A 14,708-nucleotide genomic window follows, 5' to 3' on the forward strand; every position below is an offset into this window, starting at 1 on the left:
TAAATATGTCCCTAGCAGCATGTATGTGCTTATCTGTAAATCTGGCAACCCTACCCAAAGAGCACAGTGACCCTGATCTCATCCAACCAACTTGAAAGGGCCAGCAAGTAGCTTGCCCTGTCAGCCTGTGCTCTTTCCCCAGCACCATTCAGCACAGAGAAAAATTATTATATCTTAACCTAACAAAGCGTTATATTGGGAGGGAATATAATTAAGAGAAATGTCTGCTGGATTATCTTGTTCCTTTATCCGTGGCGGTAGACCCAAGGACTATTTGGACCAGGAGCTGTAGTTCAGATGGGCATCCATTTGATGGAGATTTGAGAAGTGCCTCCTGTGTGCTGGTGTGGTGATCCTTTCCCCAGACAGTGGACATCACAACCAGCTGGAAGCCAGCAGCCACTGCAGCCAAGCCTTGGACCTGAGCAGTGGAAGCACAAGCCTTGGGAACTGGCATCACGGGACCCTCAGTCGCTCAGGGCCTCCTCCTTTCTGGGGAAGCAACGTTCCCCAACCTTGGAGGACCTGGTCAGGATTATTCTTAAACCAGATGCTTTTGGGAACTGAACCAAATGAATCTGGGAGAGAATCTGTTCCTTTGGCACAGCTGCCAAACTACCTTCTATCACCTTAGAATTTAACTGGTTTGACACTCAGGAAGCATGTCTTTTTAAAAGGGTGTCACTGGACACGAGGGTGAAGTTGTACTTCCTTGTCTAAAGCTGGCATCTTGCTCCTCCCTTTCCCCAAAACTGCCCCTGCCCTTGGTCGATGGCTTCTCTGTCCTCCCTGCCTCCCAGGAGAGAAAATTGAGAGTCACCCCAGGTTTCTCCCTCCCCCCATCTTCCAGCCCCACCCACTGGCCCCCTGACTCCCTCACCAAACCCTTTCTTTGCCTCAGGCTTGCTCATTGTCCTTGAAGGAGTGGCTGCACCAGCCAGCGGTACCTGGAGGCTCCTCTGTGCCCATAATCCAGCTTTCTAATTTTCATGGGATTACTAGGTATGAAGTGATACCTATATTGTTTGAATTTGCATTTCTGTAATTATCTCAGTCTTTTAATCCATCTGTGTATGTGCTGTTCAGATGCTGAAAACTTTTCATTCTATTTCCTTGGCATCCTTGAGCTCTTAGCTCAAGCCAAGCAAGAATCCTTATTGTTTTCCCTGCCTCTTGCTCTCCTCAAACTTCACAGGCAGGAGCATGACCCTCCTCTTCAGTAACAGCTGGGCATCCTTAATGAACACGTGAACTCCTCCCTGGGCCTGTCGAGGCTACAGCTAGCTTTCTAGCCTTACTTATCTCCCCATCTCCTCTCCCACCTGTAGCCTGTTCCAGAGGCCATGGCCCTGTCCTCACCCAGTTGCCTGTCTCCATCCCTTGACTCACACGCTTCTTGCACAGTCTCAAGGCCCAGGGATCAAATGCAGCTTCCCGAGGTCTATGCTCACCCAGACCTCCACCTCTCCTGAACTCCCCAGTACCTTCTTGGCGCCTACCCTATCTTGCTTATGTTTTCATCCCATGCATCCTTTTCTGATCTCTCCACCAGACTATGAGCTCCTGGAGGGCCTGCTGTACATCTGATTTATCTCTCCCTCCCATACCCCAGCACTTCACCCAAGACAGTCCACACTGCAGGCTGGGAAACCAGGAAGGGGGCTGGGTCATGGTTCAATCCAGGGAGACAAAGAGCTTCCCTGGGCTGGGAACGGGAAAGGAGAAATGGACAGAGGGGCACTCAGAAGCACTCAGTGACTGGTGGCCAAGAGGAATAAGGGGAGGAGAGATTGAAGACCACTCCCAGCTCCTGGGCTTGGCAATTTGCTGGGATCCAGGAGGAGCTGGGGTCGGAGTCTGGTTTAGTCGTGTTTGTGGCCGTCACGATAAAACACGGGGTTGCAGGCAGAGCAGGCAGCTATCTCATCATGGAGCCAGAAACCTGAGTCCGAGATTTGGCTCAGGTTTTTGGAGATTTGAGGTCATCAGCGCAGAGGTGGCATCTGACCCCAAGGGCCTGCATAGGGATTACCCAGGGAGCCTGAATGACAGCCAGCCCCGAGGAGACCAGCGGGCAAGAGGTGACTGGGTAAAACTGGGAGAGCAGCTGGGCTTGAGTAAGAGGGTGGTGTCCCCAGAACCAAGAGAGGACCATTTCAGTGAGCGGTCCACAGAGGCCGACACTTAGAACCGAAGGGCGTCGGTCCCAGCCACCCAGTGCCCTGTCCTCCCCGCTCTCCTCCGGGAGCAGCCATCCCATTGGAGGAACAGGCAAAGCGTTTCCCCTCCAGAGAGCCCCTGTCATCTGACTTCTCCTGGAAGCACTGGAGGGGGACACAAACGGCACGTGTCCCCTGAACGTGGAGTCAGACCCCGCCCCTCATCCTTCTGGTCACCTCTGCTTTTATCCTCTCCCCTATTTGTCTTTATCAATTAAAACCACAGTTCCAGGCAGAGAAATAGAAACAGACATTGGCTCTTGAACTGGATGTCAAGAGAGGGTGGCCTCCATTTTGTGGAAACGGAATACTGGTAAGAGGGTATCTCGGGGTGGGGATGAGATTTGGGTGGGTATCCAATAATAGAAAAACACCAGGGGAATGGCATCAGTTTATTCTCCGGACCATGATGCAGCTTTAATGGATGCTTTGCAAAGCTTGAGGAAGGCCCTGTTAGGTCTCAGACTCAGAGACTTGGGGGATGAAGGAGGAGGGGGTGGCGGAGACTCGGGAGTCGAGCCCCCGCCTCCACCACCCGGGAGATGCAGCTCCATCCCTTGTATCTGAAGAACCAAAGCTTCAGCTCCCCTCACCGGCTCTTGCCTGGTTGGGCCCCGAGGCTGTCTGCCCAGGCTCCCAGACCATCTGCTCTGCACCTAGGGCTCCCCTGCCAGAGCCTCGATCGACACGGTGACCCTCACAGAGCCACAGCTGGACTTCAAGTCCCACTCCTGACTGGTATTGAACGTCAGTGCCGGGGAGGCCGAGCCCTGCCTGGGAGACAGCTGGACGTTCAGCCGGCGACACTGGGCCTCATCACAAGCCAGCACCACGGTGCCCTCGGGGGTGCTGTAGATGCACCGGCCCCAGGTCGCCTTCTCCTCCATGGCCAGATCCCAGCCGCCCCCTGGCTCCCTGTCCTCCGGCCCCGGGGCCTGGAAGCCCAGGTGGTCCTGGGTGACCGGGCACACCAGCTGCTCCTCCCTCAGGGCGGGCACCACCTGACCCTTCAGGTAGGCGGGGCCAGCGCAGTAGGTCTGGCTGTTGAAGAGCCGGTCGCTATACTGGTGCAGCCACCCGAAGAGATAGGCCAGGTGGCAGTCGCACTGCCAGGGGTTGCCGTGCAGGGCCAGGTTGAACAGGTTGTAATTGGTGTCAAAGATGCCCTGGGGGAGCGTGGTCAGGAGGTTCCTGGAGAGGCTGAGCAGCTCAAGCATGGACAGGTTCTGGAAGAGGGCTGGGTGCAGGGCCGTCAGGTTGTTGCTGCCCAGATAGAGCTTGACCAGCCCCTCGAGGCCCCTGAAGACGCCAGCCGGCAGATGGGTGAGGGCGTTGTGCGAGAGCGTGAGGGACCCAAGGCTGGACAGGTTGGCAAAGGCTCGCTCGGGGATGGTCTCCAGCTGGTTGTGGGACAGGGACAGGCTGACCAGGCCCGGGGAATGGGCGAAGAGGCTGGCGGGCAGCGTCCGCAGTGCGTTGCCCTGCAAGCTCAGGAAGGTCAGGTTGCCCAGGGAGGAGAAGATGGACCGAGGCAGGTGGCTGATGGTGTTGCGCTGCAGCCATAGCTTCTCCAGGCGGGAGAGCCCCGCGAATGCTTGAGAGGGCAGCTTGGAGATGGCGTTGCCATCCAGGAAGAGTTCCTGCAGGCTGCCCAGGTGGCTGAACAGCCCCTGGGGCAGGCCGGCCAGTGCGTTGTTGCTCAGCCTCAGGGTCTGCAGGCTGCAGAGGGGGGCAAACAGTTCCCGGGGCAGCTGGGCCAGAAGGTTCTGAGCGAGGTTGAGGGTCTTCAGACGTCTCAGAGGCTGGAAGAGCCTCCCGGGCAGCGTCTGGAGCCGATTGCCCTGCAGCTGGAGGGACTCCAGGGCATCCATGTGCTGGAAGAGGCCCTCGGGCAGAGTCTCCAGCATGTTGAAGTTGAGGGTGAACTTGCCCAGTGAGGTCAGGTTAGAGAAGATGTCAGCGCTGAGGTTGGAGAAGGCACCACCAGTGATCTCCAGGTCCTGGAGCCCCGGCAGCCCCCCGAAGGCATCTGGCCCGAAGTGGCACACCTGGGTGTTGAGGAAGACCACCTTGGTCAGGTTGGGGCTGCCACTGAAGGTCCTGGCTCCCACCATGGTGAACGAGGTCTCCACAAAGATGATGTCTGTGGCGTGTGGCGGGATGTCCAGCGGGATGGCGGCCAGCTCCTCGTCGGAGCAAAACACCTCCCGGATGAAGCAGTCACACCCCTTGGGGCAGGGCTGGGTAGGCGTGGCCAGGAGCAGGAGGCAGGCCCAGCGCAGCCAGGCTCTGGGCAGCATCTCCGAGATCTGAGTGGGAAGAGAAAACAGAAGTGGCACCTTCGTCAAGGGCAGGCAGCCCGGTGACCAGCACACTGGTCAGAGAGCCAGGAGATGGGAAGCCAGTTTATGTTTTTAATAGTTGTTTTCATACCACCTCACAGCAGCCTTGCAAGGTCAATGGGACCAGAGTTCTAACCTTCTGACAGCAAGGGTGTCTCGTGGCCAGTCCACAGTCCCACCCTGCAGGTTAGTGGCAGGACCAAGACCCTGGTCTGGTGGACTTGACGTGTTCTTTCCAGATTGGAGAAAGAGGTGGGACCGAGACCAAAAGGCATGGAACAGGGGTATAAAAGGAGACCATGGGTACTGTAGAATTTTTAAGATAATACATAAAGTATGGGCAGATTATTCCTGAGTTGGACATTTTTTTAACCGTAACTCTTCCTGAGTTTTCAAATCTCAGCACATTGCAGAGCCTAATTATGAAGAGATCTTACCCTCAGCTCTTTGCACCGCTGAGGCTGAGAGCAGACACAGGGACAAGACGGACTCTTATCTTGAAATGAGTCTGCCTTCTCTTCAGTGCTGCTACCAAAATGCTCCCCTCCTACCAGCCACCCCTATCACCAGCCTGGAGCCCATGGAACTTTCCAACACTGTGTGGACAGGCGGGTCCCAGATGAGGGAATTCCACAGACCTGTAGGTTTTTGTTTTAAATAAGGGAAGGGGACCAAGTTTTTAGTTCACTAAATATTAAATTTTTTAAAATGCCAGCATCTACCACAGGTCACGAATTGGTGATGCAGCTTACAAGCACATTTTACTTACCACTCAGTCTTTTTTACGTCTGAACCACTAGCCAGCATGTAGAAACTGAGAAATAGCACATTAAATGTTTCCAGATTTCAGGATGATTTAGGGGCATTGGGTTCACATTCCCACATAACGAGATCAACGGGGACTTAATTGTCCCATTAGGGGGTCTGTACCCCCCACATCTCTACTGCTCCCCCCACGTCATCATTTACATGGCTTCTAGTGGTTCAAGTTCCATGAGTTGGAAGACCAGCTCCATCACGTTCTAGCTATGTGACCTTGGGCATGTGCTTCAATTTTCTTATCTGTAAAATGATGATAATATTAATACTAACCATGTTGGGGTATTTGGAGGATTAAATGCGTAAATATAGGTAAAGCTTTTAGAACAGTGTCTGACAGAGTGTGAGCAATTAATAAGCTATGTTAACCATTATTAAAGGTTGCAAACCACCATCATTACAGAAAAGAGTATTTGAACATCAGAAAAGTCGGAAGAACAAAATGCCCTTTAGCTAGAATATATTTAGCTTTAAAGAAAGAAAGAAGACAGAGAGAAAGAAGGAAAGGCAGAAAGAAAGGGAAAATCCTCATGCAATATAATCGTAATTTTTCTCAATTTACCTGTCCTCAGCAAGAACTCAGCTGGCTCCCTGTTGGGGAATCTTGGCCCCAAGCACCCTTTGCTGCCTGCCTCTCTGCTGCTCTCTGCTGACTGCTTCCTCCATCGCAAGATTCAGCTTCAGCCAAGAGGCTCCACATGCAAGCACAGTGCTTACAAAAAGCCCCCTGTACCCTCTTCCCATTCCGACACTCAATACTCTCAGGTTTTCCAGGAATTTTTCTACCTAATCAATAGAGAAAGAACAATTTTTCCCTGAAAAAGCGCTGCCGCTCCCTTGAGGCTCCTCTGATGGCCACATAGGTAAGTCACAGGAGGTGGGTTATACACCATGGTTGGGAAGGTCTCTAACAGTGATGGCGCTTGCTGCCACTCAGGACACACTAAGGAAAAGGACAAGCCTCCCGGTCCTGCCACCCCATAGACCAGCATTACAGAGTTCAGCTTTAGCGTGAGACTTTATTCTCTTGAGATTGCATGCGCAGAATACAGATAAGAAGAAGAGGGCCTGGCTGAAGAAGGATGACGTAGCCATGGTCCCACCCATACCTGCTACCTGGGCTGTCCCTAGGCTCCTACACGAAACCCCTGGGCATCCTGACAGAAGCCTTCTCTGACTCCTGATATGTTTCTCTATCTTAGCACCTGGCATCGTCCTCCAGATGACGGGTTCTCACATCTGTCCTTTCTGCGAGAAGATGGGTGTGGTCCCCTCTACGCTCGTGTTGGTTCATGATAGGGTCTGTTGAACTGAACCATCCATGGCTGAGATGAGCAGCTTGAGAGGCAGAGCTGCCCTTCCCTGGAATGGTTCCGCCCGGAGTGAATGACCGTAGCCAGGCGTGAGCATGGCCTTGAGCCCTCCCTCCTCCTTCCCCCACTGAGAGTAAGAGAGGAGCAATTCCTATTTGTAAAGTGCCATCATATTGTCAACATGCCAGTCCCCTTCCTGCTAACCCCTTTGGTCCTTGTTTCTCAAAGGCAGTTTCCAGAAGAAATCCCGCTAGAAGGGACATGAGGACCCTAGGGACCATCTGGCCAGCCTCACTGAGAGGGTGAGGCCAGGCCCCCCGGTGTCTGCAGTGGGCCCTGGGTTAGAACCCAGATCTCCTGGTTGCCTTGATCACTCCTGCTGGGAGAGCTGGGACCAAAGCAAGAGGTGCAGGTGAAAGGAAAAGCCTCATGGGGACACTGTGCCTCACCTGCCCCTGCCGTACCTCTAACTTCTAACCCACTGTCACTTGGAAATAATATGCTTTAGAAGCAATCTACAGATTCAGTGCAATCCCTATCATATTACCAATGGCATTGTTTACAGAACTAGAACAAAAATCTTAAAATTTGCATGGAGACACAAAAGACCCCGAATAGCCAAAGGAATCTTAGGGAAAAAAATGGAGCTGGAGGATTCAGACTCCCTGGATGCAGACTATACTACAAAGCTACAGTAATCAAGACAATATGGTACTGGCACAAAAACAGAAATATAGATCAATGGAACAGGATAGAAAGCCCAGAGGTAAACCCACACACCTATGGTCAACTAATCTATGACACAGAAGGCAAGGATATACAATGGAGAAAAGACAGTCTCTTCAATAAGTGCTGCTGGGAAAACTGGACAGCTACATGTAAAAGAATGAAATTAGAACGCTCCCTAACACCACACACAAAAATAAACTCAAAATGGATTAAAGACCTAAATGTAAGACCAGACACTATAAAACTCTTGGAGGAAAACATAGGAAGAACACTCTTTGACATAAATCACAGCAAGATCTTCTTTGACCCACCTCCTAGAGTAATGGAAATAAAAACAAAAATAAACAAATGGGACCTAATGAAACTTAAAAGCTTTTGCACAGCAAAGGAAACTATAAACAAGACAAAAAGGCAACCCTCAGAATGGGAGAAAATATTTGCAAATGAATCAACGGACAAAGGATTAATCTCCAAAATATATAAACAGCTCATGTAGCTCAATATTAAAAAAACAACCTAATCAAAAAAATCAGCAAAAGACCTAAATAAACATTTATCCAAAGAAGACATACAGATAGCCAAGAGGCACATGAAAAGCTGCTCAACATCATTAATTATTAGAGAAATGCTAATCAAAACTACCATGAGGTATCACCTCACACCAGTTAGAAAAATCTACAAACAACAAATGCTGGAGAGGATGTGGAGAAAAGGGAACCTTCTTGCACTGTTGGTGGGAATGTAAATTGATACAGCCACTATGGAGAACAGTATGGAGGTTCCTTAAAAAACTAAAAGTAGAACTACCATATGACCCAGCAATCCCACTACTGGGCATACACCCAGAGAAAACCATAATTCAAAAAGACACATGCACCCCAATGTTCATTGCAGCACTATTTACAATAACCAGGTCATGGAAGCAACCTAAATGCCCATCAACAGATGAATGGATAAAGAAGATGTGGTACATATGTACAATGGAATATTACTCAGCCATAAAAAGGAATGAAATTGGGTTATTTGTAGAGACGTGGATGGACCTACAGACTGTCATACAGAGTGAAGTAAGTCAGAAAGAGAAAAACAAATATCGTATATTAACGCATATATGTGGAATCTAGAAAAATGGTACAGATGAACTGGTTTGCAAGGCAGAAATTGAGACACAGATGTAGAGAACAAATGTATGGACACCAAGGGGGGAAAGTGGGGCAAGGGGTGGTGGTGGGATGAACTGGGAGATTGGGACTTACATATATACACTAATATGTATAAAATAGATAACTAATAAAAAACGATTGTAGTTATACAGAAAAAAAAGAAATAATATACTTCAGAATTTGCCAACAAAGGGATGTAACTGGAGAATTCAGGACTTGAGTCAAAACTATGGAATCAGTGGCACAGAAAATCAAGTGTAGAGAAATCAGCTTAGGCTCAGACAGTGGTTAGTGGGAGAGGTGGGAGGAGCTTCTCTGATGTGGGGGGCTGAGCTAGGGGGCGAGACCCACCTGCCAGATCCCAAAGCTCTCACACCTACATCTTGATCCTCAGAGCACATTGAGAAATTTCCAGGACAGGGAAACTGGGGGACCCAGAGCTACAGCAACGGGTCCAAGGGCACACGACTAAGAAGTGTGGGGTAGGATCCGTCCTGATGGCCTGAGCTGTCAGCAAGGTGCTTGCAGCAACACCACAAGTCTTCTAGAACAGGAAGACCCATCCTCACATTTTCAGGACCCAAGGTGAACATACACAAGGGACCTTGCCTACCTCCCGTCCCCTTCTCTTCCCACCGGACTCTTTCTGGTACTGAGTAGAGATCCAACCCACAGCTGTGTCCCAGCACCTCACAAGCCTAAGGGAATGCACTTCTGTGACGGGGTCAGCCTAGAGAAGATGGACCTCGGGAGGCATGCCACACAAGCCCTGGGTCCTGGGTTCCTGAATCAGGATTTGAGATGGGGACACAGCCTCTAGATGGGCATGTCCCTTTGATCATGCAAACTTCTCACCCCTTGGGGGTGTCATGGTGGGAGGGGGGCCAGAACAGGGCGTCTAAAGTTCAGGGCAAGATCCTCTTGCCCCAGTCTCCTGGGGCAAAGGAGGTGATAGATGGTACTCACAGTGAGGGTATGGAACACTGATAATTTCCAAATGTTCTGCTCCTAGCCCAAGACTCACTCTCACATCACTCTAGAATGGCTAAGAATTTGTGCTGTGGTGTCAGACAGTCTGGGTTCAAATCTTGTCTCCATCCCTTATTAGCTGTGTGGCTTTGGCTGAATTACTTAACCTCTCTGTGCTTCAATCTCCTCACCTTCAAAACAGCAAGGTTCAATACTACCTTCCTCAAGGGGTGCTTCCGAGGGGTGAATGAGAAAATGCATTGAAGGCTCCAAACCCAGAGCCGTGTACACAGAGAGCACTCAGCTACATCAGCCCAGGCCAGCCTCAGCTCTGCTGTAAAGCAGTCACAGGGGTCATCTAAGGAAAGACTGGTGAGCTCATTCAAGCACCTCATTTACGGGCCAGCCGGATGTCTCGCTACAGCACTTTCTGGCTCTTCTGGCCAAGGGAAACGGGTCATTGTTTTGTGTTTGGTTTAGTGGAGCTCAGATTCTGATGTGGCCAGGATGCCCTGAACTTGGGCCTCTTCCCTGAGCCACCCTCAAGAGCAGGTCACCACAGGCTCTGGAGACCGGGAGCATCCCCGCCTAGGTACCGTGTAGGATGGCAGCAGAGGGGACAGAGGGGCGGCAGCCAGAAGATTACAGCTCATCATCTGAGAAACCACCTCTGCATTTGCGCAGAGATCAGCAAATGTCCACAAAAATGTTCCATGCCTTCAGCAAGCCAAGGAAGCCTGGCTTTTTGTGGAGGAGGGTGGGAGGGGTGACTGGTTGCGAATGGACTCTCCTCTTCTCAGATTACTTTTGGATCGGCACATTTGCGTGTGTACCACAAGCCCATCTGTCATCCACCACAGAGCCAACCCTCACTCCTTCCAGAGGGTGACAGGAGCCCAGAGCCCAGCCCAACACCCCCAGGGGACTTGTCCCTGGACCTGGGGTATCCACATCAGGATCTGTCTCACCCACGTGGCTGGATTTTGCCCCTCGGGCTCTAGTACGTCTGGGAGCTGGAAGAGGGGCTTCCAAGGCTTATCTGGAGCCCCTGACTGCCTCGTCCAAGTCTCCAGGACCCCAGTCTCCTTTCCTCTCAATCAGGGAAATAAGCCAAGTGGCTGAGGCAGTGGGACGTGGGCTGGCTCCCTTCCCAGCCAGCCTGCCCTCCCCACCCTGCTGCCCAGGGCGTCCCAAGCAGTGAAGTAATCCCTCAGAGCCCCAGTTTCCGCATTTGTAGGTGGAGAACAATCATGATAATAATGATAATAATAACACCCGCATTACTGCGCATTAGGGTCATCGTGGTAATTAAATGAAATAACTGGCCGTGGGTTTATGATACTCTGATATAATAAATTTATATTTGGTCTTCCTGGTTCCTGGCACAGAGCTCCAAAAACCCTTGGAATATCCTGAGTGATGAGAGGAACGTCTTTTTTTTTTTTTTTTTTGCGGTACGCAGGCCTCTCGCTGTTGCGGACTCTCCCATTGCGGAGCACAGGCTCCGGACGCGCAGGCTCAGCGGCCATGGCTCACAGGCCCAGCCGCTCCGCGGCATGTGGGATCTTCCCGGACCGGGGCACGAACCCGTGTCCCCTGTATCGGCAGGCGGACCCTCAACTACTGCGCCACCGGGGAAGCCCGAGAGGAACGTCTTTTGTTATTCGTAATAAGCTCCTTTCAACCCACACCTGAGTTTATGTCACTGAAGTGACTTTGATGGTCCCCTAGAGAGCTTCAGACGGTACACAAAATATTTGCAGTGGTTATCTCTGAAGAATAGAATTAATTGCAGGTGATTTTAATTTTTTCCTTTGGCTTAATCATGTATTTTCAACTTTTAAAAATAATAAATAGGTGTCACTGTTGTAATAAGGTTGAAAGTTATTATAAAAACAATGTAGGGAATTCCGGGCAGTCCAGTGGTTAGGAATCTGTTCTTCCAATGTAGGGGGCACAGGTTCGATCCCTGGTCAGGGAACTAAGATCCCGCGTGCTGCACAGCGCAGCCAAAAAAATTTAAAAATTAAAAAAATTTTTTAGATCATGTAAAACACACAGCACAGTTCCAGGTACCTAACAGGGGCTTCCTTGATTCCTTTCCTTCCTTGCAATTACATTGCAGAGGCTCAAGGAAATTTTAACCACTGTCATAGCTTCCTGAAGGGAACTAACATTCTGAAATAAGAGGAGGTTGTGAACCGGGCACTGTCCTTTCTCCAAATGCTCCCCCATGGGCCCCACCTCTAGCCCTCTCTTAGGCAGCCCCCTCCACGAGAATGCCCTTGCTGGCCTTTCCCTGTTGCTACCTGTCCCCATTCTCCCTACCCTCCAGGCCAGCCCAAGTCGCACGTCCCCTGGGAAGCCTTCCTGGACTGTGCCTCTTTTGGATCCTGCAGGTACTTGTCTTCTGTTGAACATGTGGGTCCCCTCTGCTCTGCCTTCTAGTCAGTTGCACCACCTGACTAGGAGCCCCTGGGAGGTGGCAGTCCGGTGACCGCAGCCTCTCTTACCTGGCCATGCACCCCAGCACCTGGGCCAGGGCTGAGCCAGAGAGGTGTTCAGGCCCTGGGTGCCGAATTGAACAGGATGTATTTGTGGCTCTCGTGAGCCTGTATCCAGCGTCTTATTCTTCATCCTGCTTCATGGATTAGGGCTCTGTCATCGCTGTACCCTGGGTTTAAATTCTGACACTGCTATCTACTAGCTGTGTGGGATTGGGCAGGTCACTCCCTCTCTGAGCCTCAGTTTCCCAATACCTGGTTATTACCCCATCCCTTAGTGTTAAAATTAGCACTCAGTTGGATGATAAATATGCTAAATTAGATGGTAAATAATAAAGCACTTAATGCAGTGCCTGGCAAATAATAAATGTTTGCTAAAACGTAGCCACATACATGTTTTATTCCTACTTTATCATCGAAACCAGGACACTTCTGAGAATAAAAGGAGAGCTCTTGATAATTATGCCAGGATGACAGGCATAAACAAGGGTTGGACCAGGAAAACCTAGACATGTGGTCACACTGCTTTATCCCCACCATCCACTAGGAGTTGTCTGTGCCCAGGGACTGGGTCACCTTCTTCTCAGAGTCCCACACCGTGACCTGCCTCCAGCCCCAGCCCAGCACCACCCTGGCTGAGTACCTCAGGGGCTTCTCCTGCCTGGGCAAGGGGACACGGGAGGTGCAGCCTACATGGAGTTGGGGACATGCTCTGAAACCTGGGACAAGTGGCCATCCCATCTCCTGCCCCCAAGCTGGGATCCCAGGCCAGATTCCTCTGTCCCCACAGACCCCAGAGCCCTGTAGTGACCCCAGGAAACCTACCGCGAGGGGCCCACGGTTGGGGACCAGCTGCCCTGGCTCTTCTTCAGGAGCAGAAGGGCGTCTGGTATAGTCAGTGGTCAGCATGAACCCAGCAGTCCTGGTGCTGATCAAAGTTCCAGGCAGTGGTTCCTCCCCTCACGTGGCCTGAGCGTTCCCGGAATGTCACCAGGGTCACAGGACAGCAGAAGAGAATCTAGGCAAGGCCTCTGAAGATTACAAAATGACCCTGAACTGTTCCCATGGACGGATCCACGTTGGGGCCAAAATCCAGCTAAGGTTATGGTCTTGGAAACTTTAGGACCCTAAGGGCAGCCACTAGGCCCTAGAAAGTTTCCAGTAAGTTGCTCTGGGCTGAGGACTGGGATCAGGGCTCCACACTCACATCCCCTCCAATGCAAGGCCAGACTGACTGCGGCTGGGGCAGCTGGCCACACGCACCAGTGGGCTCTCGGTGCCAGGAGAAATCTAAGAGGGTTGTGGGTTTGCTGTCCTTTTGTGCTTGTTTCTTTATTTAATGCTTATTTAAGTGTGCAAACCCTTTCTGAGTTAAAAGGGGGAAATGATATAGGGAGGTGAATTTTGGCCCAATATGGAGAGAGAAGCTTTAACCACTGGGATTATCCAAGGATGAAAGCAGTTGCTTGAGGAGGGAGTGAACAGCCCTGAAGGTGTTCATCCAGGGGCTTCATAACAAAGTGAAGAGAGAGAGAGAGAGAGAGAGAGAGAGAGAGAGAGAGAGAGAGAGTGTGTGTGTGTGTGTGTGTGTGTGTGTACGCACATGCATGTGTGCAGGCACTTTAATGAATGCTGAGTGAACTTCACTGCCTTTCTGAGACATAGAAGAAACTCCAGCCTGGGAGTCTGGAAGCCTGGTTGTCTTGCAGGCTCGGCCACTAGTTCACTAGGTGACTAGCGGAAATAAGATTGGGACATTTCCTGACCCAATCTTACTTCCTTCATCTATAAAGTGGGTTGAACCTATTCTTAAGGCCCCTTCTGGCCCCAGTGACCTATAGACATCATTTTGGTCCCCGTTCACTTTCCAAAGATTTTTCCCAGCCTGGAATTGGTCTCTGTGGGGAGCTGTCCAGGTCAGCCTTGTATTCGTGTGACAAGCATAGAATCAACAGTGAGATCCCCTAGCCAAGGCGCCCACAGTATCACACGTGTCTTGTGTATACCATTTATTGCTGATTCTGCGCACCAAATCTGTTACAAGCAGCATCCAGCAAAGACAGACTCCCAACCTTGCCCACCAGGGCTCACACTCTATAAAACCTCGGGGGCCTAGAAAGCTCTAAATGCATCACCAAGCACCTGGGACTATTTGCAATGATTCTTTAAGCGAGGCAAAATTGATCTACTTTTGAAGGTAGCACGAAGGCAACAGGTTTGTGAGAACAGTCTCTCATTAGGTCAAGGAGAGAGCTCAGACCGGGAGGAGTTTGGCCTGGAGGAGTGTCTGCCCCATGCCTCTCTGAACCACAGCGAAGACCTGCTCCCCAAAACTACCACCGGCTCCGCAGCAGCCATGATTCAGTTCTGACTGTGGGATCTGTAGGCTGAATTCTTTGAGTGATTCATAGCTAAAGGCCGGGCTACCTCCAGTGTCTCTTTAGCAACTCTAGTTATCTAGTTATCTCTAGCTGTCTGCTCGCCACAAGCTTCCTGAGTTTGGAAATGATTCCCATCACTGCACTACACAGACATCTGTGACAATTGTATTGGTGCCCAGGAAGAGTTCTGAGAAGGGTGTTGTGCCTTTAAATTCTAACAAGGAGGAACAATATACACTCAGCCCAACAGTTCCCTTGAGAGAAGCCAG

General features: G+C 50.9%; 1 protein-coding gene across 1 annotated transcript; it reads right to left on the minus strand.

Moving 5' to 3' along the window:
- Nucleotides 1–2,598: 2,598 nt before the first annotated feature.
- CPN2 (carboxypeptidase N subunit 2) lies at nt 2,599–12,993 on the minus strand. Its single transcript, XM_067035346.1, has 2 exons — nt 12,884–12,993; nt 2,599–4,528 (listed from the first exon to the last, which is right to left on the minus strand). The coding sequence occupies exons 1-2, from the start codon at nt 12,965–12,967 to the stop codon at nt 2,876–2,878; spliced, it is 1,737 nt and encodes a 578-aa protein (XP_066891447.1). The 5' UTR covers nt 12,968–12,993; the 3' UTR covers nt 2,599–2,875.
- Nucleotides 12,994–14,708: the final 1,715 nt, after the last annotated feature.

This window comes from Kogia breviceps, chromosome 5 (assembly GCF_026419965.1).
Source record: "Kogia breviceps isolate mKogBre1 chromosome 5, mKogBre1 haplotype 1, whole genome shotgun sequence".
Classification (NCBI taxonomy): domain Eukaryota; kingdom Metazoa; phylum Chordata; class Mammalia; order Artiodactyla; family Physeteridae; genus Kogia; species Kogia breviceps.

Coding starts and splice junctions, on each gene's coding strand:
- CPN2 (XM_067035346.1), bottom strand. CDS start 12,967: ATGCTGACCACTGACTATACCAGACGCCCTTCTGCTCCTGAAGAAGAG. Junction 4,529..12,883: donor CCAACCGTGGGCCCCTCGCG/GTAGGTTTCCTG, acceptor CTTCCCACTCAG/ATCTCGGAGATGCTGCCCAG.